Raw genomic sequence first — 12830 nt, 5'->3', positions numbered from 1 at the left:
GCCATACTACACTAGGTGTAGACACTGAATACAAACTTACATTGCAAAGCTACAGGTATTGTTTGCTGTTATGTTGAGTCCCGGGCAGAAGTTTTGACCCAAAAACTCATTATGCTGCAAAGCCTGTAAGGCAAGGAGAAGCAGGCAAGGTAAACAGCTTTAAATTTCAAAAAGGTACCAAAGAATTATCACAATCACATCCTCATAGTTTAATCTTTATTGTTATTTCTGAAAAAAGCACAATTTTCACATTCACACTCTTTGTGACACCACAGCAACTAAAATGATTGTTCCCGGCAATCAAGAGGCCTTTGGTTGGAATTTTGGCTTCTAATACAAAGGAAATAAAGTATTTCTCAAGGAGGGATGACCTCTGGCTATTTTACCCCATATGCATCTTGATTGTTTTAATTGAACCAGTTGTAATTCCTGGCAGTTGAGACTCAATTATACCACAATAAGACACAGACAACTTTCACTGGAATTGACTAGATTCTAAAGCCAATAATGGTGTGAATATTAAATGGTTTTGGTTCTTCTAATTCCCCTTGCAATATAACATACATAGCCTAGAAAAAAATGTAGTCTAGGCTCCCATCCTCTCACATATTTCCTTATTGAACAGAAACCGACTACATTTTTTACATCAGTTGCTCAATCTCCCTCCTTAACTGTGAATTATCGCCCCACCCTTCACCTCCCTCACTCAACAGTGTGACAGGAAAGTCAAGTTCACTTAAGGCTTAATAGGAAACTGATCTTCACTGCTCCTAAAAGGAACTTCCTGGGAGACCTCCCCACTCATGCCTGGGGACATGAGATGGCCAGGCTTTACTCTGTTTGCTCCTAGCTTGCGAACAGTAGCCTAGTCACAGGGACGGAAGAGGAAAACTTACCGCATAGCCATATCGAGGAATGCTCAAGTACTGAAGCCAAGAGAGCCAAGACACAACGGTTCTGAGATTGACCAACAGCCCTGAAAAAATCTGCAGAGAGCAGATGCAACATCAGAGCCGGTGGAGTGGTCTCGTGAAGAATTCTGGAGGTCATGCTTCTTACGTTCCTACTACCCTGTAAACCTTTCTGCTAAGGCCAACTCTTCCTTAAAATTCCTTCCACTACTCCAAAGACTTACCGTATCCTTTTTGCATGTGTATTCCTCTCTACAGCTGAGGCTGTTTGTGGTTTTAAAGGAATGACAATACACCTATATTTCATTTAACTGGAAGATCCTTAATTGTGAAGGCTTTTACTTTCTCTGAAACAGCAAGCAGTGGAAGGCCCATAGTCCTGACTGTTGTAATGCTACAACCACTGCATATTCCCACAAACAGACACCCAGAACATATCCTGAGCACCTCATGCCCCTCTATAATTCCATAACACAGAAGGCTTTGTTATTTACAAGGGTTTGCATTCTATCTCATTATGGCTTTAGGAATAATTGGGGGTTCAGAACGCATGTTTAAAATAACCCAAAGCCTAGACATAATGTGGCAAACTGTAGCATAACATATGGTCAATATCTTCACTTTAAGCTACCAAAAGCAGTATTGCCAAGAAGACCCCAGGAAGGACCGCTCCAGCAAGAGATGGCTACGTAAGAAGAGGTCCCTACAAAACTTCTCTCAACTGGCACTCGCCAGTGGGGATGGGCCTAACATTGACAATGATGTTGGTGGGAGTTCATATTTCTGATCTCACAAAGTGTTAACATATAACATCTCTCAGCAATATATGGTTTTACAGGCTCTCTATACAAACCATTAAATAATAATGAATCAAACCATCTAATATATCAAACAAAACACTTTTATATATTGAAGGACATTTTATTTATTGGATGACATACTGGAAACGTATGCAAGGTCTATCACTTCCTCAATAAAGTTTAGATCGGTAGTTTTCAATGGCAAGAGTGTGCTATTTACAACTTTTAAATACATCTACTCCTGCTCTAACAGAAAGGACATATCTAGTTAGTAAATAGGCTAAGCATCCCTGTTCACTTGAATTCGCTACCTTGGTCCTTGACCCTGTCATTCATCTATGTGCACGCAAACATCAGGGGCATTGAAGAGTAGGGTTAAATAACCGTTAAGAAAAAGAGGTAAACAGAAATATATTGACATAAGTGAATGTCAGGAACTCAGAAAGGAGGGGACCTAGTGCTGTGTGGACTTTGGAATATTTCACTATTTTTAAAACAATCCATTTCAAAATACAGGAGGAACCAAGATAGTTACCCATGCCACACACATAGTGTTCTAGTCCCATGGAGCTGAGCTTATCCCTTGGAAAGTATTTGATCCAAACAAACCATCTCAGCTGCTGGGTAAATAAGCCAGCGGTTCTCTAACACCCGCACAGAAGTCAGGCAATCAACCTGTCATTTTTATGAGGGAATCTTCCTGTCAAAATATTCCTGTTTTTGAAGTTCCCAGTCATCAAGGTTTCACTTTAGGTCACCAAGAAGCATCTTTTAAACTCTCATTTGTAACAACATTTAACTAAAGTTATAGTAATTATATTAGAACAGTAGCAGAAAAAGGCTGGGTAAGGTAGAGAAAAAGCTGGTACATTCTCCAATACAAGCCATATTTTAATATATGGCTTCCTTAAAGCTAAGAGTCCCATTTAAAGAATCCTCAAAGGAGGTTTTCCATGACAGGTGAACTAGCGGCATGAAAGTGGGAAAATAACTACTACTCAGAGAAGCACAGTTCCTACTCACCATCATAAACACAAAGGAGATGGTCATGAGGAGTGTTGCTACTGATACCACACTCTGACCTGCTGCTATGGCCAGAGCCATAGAACTGGCCGAATAAGCCACCATCATGAGGGTAAACATCATGATGAAGAAGGACTCCACCGTTGGCTTCAATCCTTAGGAAGAAAAGAGGGGGTTCATCCAACCACCTAGGTCACTGCGTACCTGGGATTCACTGTTTACTGCGCAAATATGAATGAGAAGTTAATACTAAAATGAAAACATTCACCCTCTATCCAGCCGCCCTGAGTTGCCAATTTCATTGTCCCCCCTCACAGAACTGCACAGAGTTAGCACTCAGTTTTCTTTTTTACACTAATGCACGAGCACTTTTTCATGTAATGCCTGTGCTCCTTGTTGTATAACGATTAACAATTGCTGAGTGCTTTAGATGAGAGCTGGAGGCAGCACACCAGCCAGACTTCTACAGCCTTCTCTCTGAGAAAGAAGCTTGTTGAGGACACATTGTTTTCACCCAGACATCCCCACACTACGCACTGCGTGCCGTAACTGTGCTAACTGTGGTAGTGAGCAGTGCGGGAAGATCAGGATGGCATGACCTCCCAGTGGTTTCACTATCTGAGGGACGGCTTGCAGAACGCAGATGTCTGAGACCAAGTACCATAGAGCTTGGGATTCAGGAAACCACCTTCTAAACTATAATGGGGTACCGTTATGGGCCACACATTCTGAACAGGGTTTGGGACAGCCGTAGGAACACTAGTCAGGAGCCCAAGGGTCCCGGAGGTGTGCCTGCCTCTTTAAGACTTGCCTCTCACTTGTCAAATGGAAATTTAAACCCAATCAGGGTGTCTTCTCCTATGGTACTTTCTCGAAAAAAAAAAGTGTGTGTGTGTGTGTGTGTGTGTGTGTGTGTGTATCAGCCAGGGGCTGCTTTTTCTCAATGACCCCTGAATCCCCAAGAACCAGTCTGTGGCCCAGCTTCCCATTTTATATATAATATATATAAAATATATATATAATACATATTATATAATATATATAAAATATATATATTTTAGTCATATATATATGACTAGTATCTCAGTATGTATACAGTGCAATACATGCAAATTCCAAGGCAATGAGCCTGGGGAGAACCCTTAATACAATGCACACGTGAATCTGTCTTCAGGTAATCAAAAATATTCTTATTAAAAAAATAAACCCCAAAAGTTTCTATCTTTCGGTTCATGTATATGTGTGTGTGTGTGTGTACACACACACACACACATACATAAGAACATAAATAGGTAATAGATATCACAGCTCAAGCTCTTCCCACCAAGTGTCAATTACTTAATGAATGCTTTCCATGTCTGTATATGACACACACCATCACTGAGTAACATATGATTTTATAAATAGGCATAAACGTTAGGGTGGGGAAAGTCTTGACATGAGTGTTCTCAGAGAATAGTTATTTCAGAGTGTGCACAATAGATGGATGCTTCCTTATCCTGTGGCGTCGTTTATCGTTTTGAGAACCAAAAACATTCTTGCAAAAAGACATTAGCTTCCCCTCACTCCCAACTCTACAGACACGTACTTTTTGTCTTACTACTTACCCAACAAGAAGTAGATTATACAAGTAAATATAATACTTGGTAACATCCTCATGGGTAGTAAATCAGATAACAGTTTCCCAAAGAAATAAGATGACACTCTGTAGTATCCACTGATATATTCATGCCTAAAACACAAAAATTCACACCACGCATCCCACATGAGCTTCAGAAGGCACAGGCCAGATGATTCAGCCACTTGCTCTGTAGAGCTCCTGCCGCAGGGGTCGAACACCTACAGCTTCTCACATCCTCCAGGTTACCTAACCCACCACCTTCACCCAGTCAGCACCAGGCGCCATCTCAGGGGCACGCCTCCCCTGACACATCATTCCCAACCTGCTCTGTGCGAGGACCCCTCTTCACTTTACAGAATTCCCTCCTAAGGCCGCCCACTTCGCCCTCGCAACCCCCACTCCAGGTGAACACGTTCTCTATCTCCTGCCTCCCTTCCGACACTGGGTTTCCTTGAAAGGTGGCACCTCCGTAGCTGATCTCAGTGGTCAGGGGGGCTTTGCTTTCTCCCACTTATAATTATGAAGAAGGTGGTGTTATTCCCAATAACCCCCAGTGCAGCCCAGGATCACTAAACCCTTTTCACTTCTTCCTTTCCCATGGTGGGAAAAAAACACGGCGTGTCTTCCTTCAATGATCACGTCCCCAGCGGTAATCTGTGGCAGCTATCAAATCCTGATTTCTCCCCAGTGAAGTCCCAGATCCCTCCTCTTCCCGACATCCTCCTCCTGTGATTCCAGACTCCTCCACCAATATCTGCATTCTTTGCCTCTCTACTGATTCCTTTCCTCAAGCACGTAAATAGGGGCAAAGCTCTTCCAACTTTGAAGAACACAGGAACCAACCCAGCCCACACTTTCTTTCAGGCTTCCTCCTGGCCTTTTCCATTCTCCCTTCCATTGAGCGATAAGCTTGGCCTACAGTCTTCGTCAACTTTACGTCCTCACATTCAACTGAGTGTTTAATCCAGTTCTTTCTCTCTACCAAGCCCCTCAAGCTTTCCTTGTGAAGGTCATCGTGACTCCTTAGTTGCTACAACAAAAGCTCATTTTCAGCCGCTACTGCTTGCATTCGCTGTACCGTTTGCATTCAAGGTTATGCCCTAATCTTGAAACTCCTTTTCCCTTGGTCACAGGCCCCTTATGCTCACGATTCCCCTCCCGGCCCCTGGCTGCTTTTTCTCAATGGACCCTGACTCCCCAGGAACCAATCTGTGGCCCGGCTGTGTACGTGACCGATTGACACTGGACAGCCCTCTTCCTGGAACAGAGACATGCTCACATAAAGAGCTTCTTCTCAACCACGAAGAGCTCCACGGATGATACACTGCTGAAGCACTGGTTGGTCGTCAGGAAGAAGAGCACCCCAGCTCTGCGATGAGAGAAGAGAACAGGAGCACCGCAATCAATTCAACATTCTGAGATCAATCTTCTACCTGCAAAACTCTTTCCTCAAATGATAGCTTAGGACCTTGAACAGGTGTTCTGGATAAGACAGTGAGGAAGGGAAGCACGAGCCCCCTCAGGACTCTCCCTACCCCAGCGTCTCCCCAGTGGACTCCATATGGTGCAGTTTGAAATTCACAGTCCTGGGTTGCCACGGATTGATCTGTCTCCCCCAAATCCCTATGTTGAAGCCCTATCCCTCAATGTGAAGCTATTTAGAGGCGGCATCTTTGGAAGGTAGTTAAGTTTAGATGAGGTCATGGGGGTGGAGCCCTCCTGATGGGATCGGTGTCCTCAGGAGAAAAAGGAGAGACTTCAGGGCTCTGTCTGTGCCACGTGAGGACTCAGCGGGAAGCAGAAAGCCAGAGCCCCCCACCTTCTGAATTGTAAGAAATAAATACGTGTTGTTTAAGGCAGAGTCACTAACCTCTGGGCCACAGACTGGTACCAGTCCGGGCCTGTTAGGATGGGGGCCGCAGAGCGGGAGGTGAGCTTGCCTGTCCTGTGCTTGAATCATCCTGAAACCATTCCCTCTACCCCAGTCCGTGGAAAAATTGTCTTTTATGAAACCAGTCTCTGGTGCCCAAAAGTTTGGGGACCTCTGGTTTAAACCATCCAGTCTGTGGTTGTTATGGCAGCCAAAGCAATGATTACAAAAGTCATAAAAATGCCACCACCTTTAATTTTAACTAATGAAAACACAAGTTCCATCCTAATGCATGAACAGAGAAATAGTGAAGATCTGCAAAGGTTAGAAACCTCTATTATCCAGTTTGTCAAAGTTGAGTAAAAAAGGAACTAAGACATGAAGAGGCCAAATGAAAGAGAGTGGAGAGAAGCCTCTGTCGGTACCTTATTATACACATTCATCTCATAGTTGTAAGAACCTTTGTCTTTCACAACCCACTGCCAACGTGGTTTGCTGTACGCTCCAAAAGAAAGCAAATCGCACTTCCAAAGGAGAAATTAACACGTGCCTCTTAAGAAAAGGAAGACTATTAATGCTTCCCTCTCCATAAAATAAGGTCTAAAAAGAAAGTACTCAGCTCATCTGCACTTTGATAGGACTATAAAATTGCTGAAAGCACGCCAGCATCCCCAAAACAGTGTTGCTCTTCCTGCACAAGCACACAATTTAATTAACATTGAGGATGCAAATAGAAACTAAGAGAGAAAGTGGCACATTACGTATATCTGAGTGTACAACTCCAAAACAAAAAGTTCATATACTTAATAATTGTTTTTACCATCAATAATAATGATAATAATAAAGAACAGAGCTTAGGCAACAGCCTGACTTAAAAGTAAATGTTTATACAAGAATAAATAAGTCGAATATATCCAGGCCCAGTATACAAGTAGTTATGCAAGCTTTTAGAATAAAACAATAAACAAAAGCCTAATATCAAAGGAAAAGCCTGTATCATAAACATGGGACATGGCAACATTCAGCTCAGTTTAAGTCTTTGTTCTAACAGTACAATAAAGTTCATAATGATACTGAACTAGTAGATAGTGAAATTCCTTCTAAATCATAAGATAATTTATTTTATGATTTTAAAATAAAAAGATTTTATTGTTAAAGAATTTAACATGTTTTAATTCCAGTTAAGGTGGTAATCTATGCCATTAATATCAACTTATGGATCCAAATACATTTTTTAAAGACCTTTTCTCTTAATACACATTATTTGTTCAGCTATCACCATAACCCTATATGGTAACCATTAGGTAAACAAAGCTCAAACTTTACACATGATTATAACTGAGCATGTCCCCTGTTTGATGAAAGCATCTTGGCAGTTGTCAAATGGCATTTGTTTTTTTTTTAAGGAGTGCAATATCCATTTTGCCTGCAAATTTTCCAGCCCACTGTTCTACCCTAGATCCTGAATGTGGACTGCAGCCACCAACGACAACTGGATTTCACTTCAGTGCCTAGTTTAGTTGTGCCACTGAATGTGTAGGTAAATCATCATTGCCTCCTATTTCACAATTACACAAACTTATTTTATGGGAAATGCTTTTTGTTAAATAATTTAATGCATTCTAATGCTTTTCCCCCATTTGCAGTTAGGAAAAACTGAGTGCCACATGAAACCAATCAAAAAGTAGAATGGAAATTAATTCACAGGCAACAAAACAAAACAAAAAAATAGATAAAATGGACTGTGGCAAAACTTAAAACTTTATTTACTAAACAACACTATCAACAGACTGAAAGACAACCCACAGAATAGCAGAATATATTCACAAATTTATGTCTCATAAAGGGTTAATAGCCAGAATATATAAAGAACTTTTACAGCTCAACAATAAAAATGTCCAGTTAAAAGAAAAGGGCAAATGACTTGAATAAACATTTCTCCAAAGAAGATATGCAAAAGGCCAATAACCACATGAAAAGATGCTTAACACCACTAATCCACTAATCCGTAGGGAAATGCAAATCAAAACCACAATGAGATACCAATTACGGTTATAAAGAAAAGCAGTACGTGTTGCTCAGGCTGGGGAGAAACTGAACCCTTGTGCACTGTTAGTAGAAATGCAAAATGGTGCAGCTGCTGTAGGAAAATGGGATGGCAGCTCCTCAAAAAACAAACAATAACAATAAAACGATAATAATAGTAGAATTACCAAATGATCCAGTAACTCCACTTCTGGATGTTTATCCAAAAGAATTTAAAGTGAGATTCAAACACATATTGATTTGTACACTCATATTCATAGCAGCATTATTCACGACAGCCAAAGGTGGAAACAATCCCTTGTCTCCATGGACAGATAAATGAATAAACAAAATGTGGTCAATAAAATAAATGAAATATTACAAAGGAATGTTATTCAGCCTTTGAAAGGAAGAAATTATGACACATGCTACAACATAGATTAACCTTGAAGATATTATGCTAAGAAAAATAAAACAGTCACCCAAGGATAAATACTGTATGATTCCACTTATATGAAATATGTACAGTAGTCAAATTCAGAGACAGAAAGTATAATGGTGGTTTCCAGGGGCTGGGGAAAGGGAGAATGGGGAGTGGGTACCATTCAATGGATACAGAGATTCACTTTGGAAATAGGAAAAAATGTTCTAGAGCTGAATGGTTGTGATGGCTGTGCTGGCAGCAATGTTGACTCTTCGGTTTTTGAGTTCAGCAAAAAAAAATTCAGAGGCAAGAACTCTTGTGCAAGAGGAAGTTTATCTAGCATGCAAAGCAAAAGTACACTGGAAGAGAAGATTCCAGAGGGCTGCTCAAGGAACTGCCTTGCTCTTTTACAAATAGAGTTAGATAGGCAGGAGAAGTGAGCCAGCTGGACTGCATGGACTCAGGAAACAAATTACACTGGCCAAAAAGAGGGCCCCTGAAGACAGGTTCAAGGGGTTAGCCCGTGACAAGCTGCCCTTGTCCACGGCACTTCTGGTTGCGTGTCTCATGGGGACCTTTAGAGCTTGGGAGAAAGAAAGCAAAGATACACACCTGAAGGAAGAGGCCGTGGGCTCGCACTAGGGAGACAGCGCCTACTGCATCCTTTCTCATAGTAGCTTTTATCAATTTTCTAAAAGCAGGAGTTTTAGGGGATGTCTCAGGGGAGAATCTCATCGGCCTCCCAAGTGTGTGCTTTAATATGCTGATGCATCAAAATGAGCACTAGAGTCAGGATCATGGTCTGTACTGACTGGTCAGCACTAGGGTAGGGGGTCATTGCTCATTGCGGCTGGTCCTGATGCCAGCCATGGTGTCATTTCATCTGGTTTTGCTGCTTTTCTGGGTCTAAAGCTGAAACATACCTGAGGTCTAGATGTTATCTCCAGTTTGACCAAAAATCTGTCTCTGTGATCAACAGACCCAAGGTTTTGCTCCCAAGATTACTTAATGCTGATCAGAAGCTTGCTGTCCTGAGGGCTTAATGTTTAAGGGGATGGTCATTCAAGGGAGAAGGAGGCAGATGATTTATGGTGCTTGATGAGGTCAATATAAATCAGCTGTCTGTTTCCCTATTCCACTTGCTAAGGAATTTTCCCAGCTTATAACTATCTTACTTCAGTTGCATAACAATGTGAATGTAATTAATGCCATTGAATTGCACGGCTAAACCTGGATAGGAGGGTAAACTTTACGTTCCGTATATTTTACCACAATATGAGGTCTGTTCGGAAAGTATCCAGCCATTCACTAAGCGAAATAGAGATATTTATTGAAGAAGATACATGAAACATTGCACATAGGACAATGATGCCTTGGTGCCCTTCAGTGTAGCCACCTTGAGACCTCACACAGTTCTTCCAGTATCTCTTCCACTGTTCAAAACACTGCAAATTCCTTTGTTGGAATCACTATCAGCTGTCCCATCATAACTGTATTTTCCTGAATCTCACTGACGGTCTGAAATATTTTCCCTTTCAAAGGGGATTTTAGTTTTGGGAACACAGAGGTTGCAGAGCACCAAATCTAGGCTGTAGGGGGGCTGTGTCACCTGGGTGATTTGATGTTTTGCCAAATAACTCTGCACTAGATATGATGCATGAGCAGGTACATTGTGATGAACCTGCCATAGCTGCAATAATTTTTGTTGTATTGCATTTCTCATCTAACAAATAGCATTGAGGTACTACTCCTTATTAATTGTTTAGCCTGGAGGAGCATTATGCTTGTGATGGGCAACACCTTCCCAATCAAAAAGCACAGTTAACATGGTCTTCATCTTTCTGATTTTGTTGTGCCTTCTTTGGGTGTAGAAAACCAGGAGACATATACAGGGATGACTGGACCTTCATTTCTGGATCATAGCCATAGACTCATGATTCAATTCCAGTTATGACCTTCTTGAGGAAATCTAGTTTATTGGTAGCAGTTTGAATCAAGTCATTAGCAACTGCAGCACAGTGTTCCTTCTGCTTTAATAACAGAAGCTGAGGAATGAATTTCGCCATAGCGCATCTCATGCCAAGATCCTGCGTCAAAATCTCAGGCATAGTAGATTTTGGAATCCCCAGATCAGCTTCTAGTTCTCACAATGTCAGTCACTGATCTTTCTTGACTGCAGCCCATACGCGTTCAACATTCTCAGGTGCTCTGCTTATTGCAGGCCTTCCAGAACATGGATCACTTTCAACAGATTCTTGACCAGCTTTGAAGTGTTTGTGCCAAACTTCTTTTTGTGCTGCACTCATTGCATCATCCCCAAAAGCCTTCTGAATCATCCAAATAGTTTTCTTGGAGGAATATTCAAGCTTAATGCAAAATTTGATAGATTCATTGCTCTACTCATTCAGTCATTTTGAATGTGACAGCCACACAGCACATATACTCACTAAACGCTATCTACCACCCCCTTGATTAGTACTGTGAAGTCATCATTGTTCACACATGCACATTTCAGCCCATTCTCCTTGGCTGCCAGGTTACATCAATGTAGTGCAAACCATTCTTGTTATGTTAACAATGGCTGTGCTTTTTTCCAGCCATATTGAAAATTAACCCTTCCATGCATCTTTCAATTCATTAACTTATTCTACTCCTCAGTCCATCCTGTATTTCTCTGAAATTGAAATTCTTAGTGGATTTTTAAAACCTTAGAAAAAGTAACAGCTCTTTCTCAAAATCAAGATTCAAATGTACTTACCTATTCTGGATTCCTGTAGGGTCACTCTTCAGATCATAGAAAAGGGCACCTATAACCAGTCCCAGGATGATTGTTACAATTACCTTTTCAAAATAGAAAAAAAAAAAGTTTCAATTAAAGGTAAAAACTTTACACCATTTATTGTTACAATAGGCAATCACTCCATTGAGATAGATACTTTAAATGACTTGGCCAAAGTCCCCGGGAAAATATAAAACAGTGAACGCTAGCAGACTGCCCTCTAAATTAAAATAAAAATTCATTGATCTGTGTGTTGGGGAAGCTGAAAGAGGATGAAGTAGGCTCCTGGAAAAGCTGAGACCCCTCCCAGGGCTTCCCAGGCACTGCCAGCTCAGGGTCCTGTTCGGGCTGCTGGGCCTGGGAACGCTATACACAGTGGAGAACAGCACAGGAGTCTAGCAAAGCCACTGGGGGAGTAAAATAAAGTCAAGTGGCTAAGAGCCCTGACCTGAATTCTCAACCTTTGTACTAGTGGACATGCTTAGTTGTACAGTATCTCAGGAGGTTCAAGCAATAACAGAATATTAAAAATATTCTTAGCATTAAAAATAAATACGATTTTTAAAGCACGCAAAAATGAATACAATTTATAAAGCACACATAACAAAATTTCTAACAATGGAATTTTGCACCATAAGGAATAGCAGTAAGCTGGGGCCCACCTATGAGGTGGGGGTAGGGGGAGTCTCCATTCCTGCACGGAACACTGCATTGTCACTGTCACCAAAGCATTCAGTCAACTTTCTGTGAGGGCCCCCGTGCTTACTTCCATTACCCATTGTCCTGTCACTGCTTCCCCAGCAACCTCAGCGTGTAGGGCGTACAGCCCATATTAGAAATAAGCCCTGATTCTTTCCCACTCGTACTGCCTTCATTTAGTCTGTTTGATGAGTCTAAGGAAGACTAAATGAACATCACTTTTATTATTAAGATTGATAAACTGTGTCTTAAGAACAGTTCTTAAGCAAAGTGTTAAGAGTTATATTATCATATAATTTATTTAAGGAAATTCTATTTATTGTACTTTTACATGGTATTAAATATAAAATATAAGAAAAAGGAATCAGAAGAATATATTCCACAATGTATCTTGGAACCTTCAAAGTTAAAAAGAAAAAATCTCAATATTACAACAGTGCAATAGTTTCCAAACTTGAAGTAACTTGTCAAGCACACTTTAGACATGAAGCAAACGAAACTGAAAAACAGGATTGTGATTTGCAAAACCTAGTTTGTGAAGACTATATGGTTTGGTAGAAATATAATTAGAGATGGCCTCTAAAAATTCCATTGTTAATAAGACAGTAAAAAAATTGGGGAAAAAAACCCCTTCATTTAATATTACAAGAACATTTTATTATATTTTTTTAATTTATT

The 12830-nt window shown here is 40.9% G+C and overlaps 1 protein-coding gene across 1 annotated transcript in view; it reads right to left on the bottom strand.

Moving 5' to 3' along the window:
- The window catches only part of LOC129085365 (broad substrate specificity ATP-binding cassette transporter ABCG2), a 50068-nt gene that overhangs the window by 10420 nt on the left and 26818 nt on the right, over positions 1-12830 (bottom strand). The window contains exons 9-14 of the mRNA XM_054591757.1: positions 11433-11515; positions 5635-5724; positions 4342-4466; positions 2735-2889; positions 897-986; positions 41-123 (exon numbers count right to left, since the gene is read on the bottom strand). Coding sequence (XP_054447732.1) covers positions 41-123; positions 897-986; positions 2735-2889; positions 4342-4466; positions 5635-5724; positions 11433-11515 — 626 coding nt within the window. The remainder of the gene's footprint in view (positions 1-40; positions 124-896; positions 987-2734; positions 2890-4341; positions 4467-5634; positions 5725-11432; positions 11516-12830) is intronic.

The sequence above is a fragment of the Pteronotus mesoamericanus genome, unplaced genomic scaffold (assembly GCF_021234165.1).
Source record: "Pteronotus mesoamericanus isolate MK-2021 breed Mesoamerican mustached bat unplaced genomic scaffold, CSHL_Meso_final scaffold_232, whole genome shotgun sequence".
In the NCBI taxonomy this organism is placed as follows: Eukaryota; Metazoa; Chordata; class Mammalia; order Chiroptera; family Mormoopidae; genus Pteronotus; species Pteronotus mesoamericanus.
This window is presented reverse-complemented; position numbering and strand designations above follow the sequence as displayed.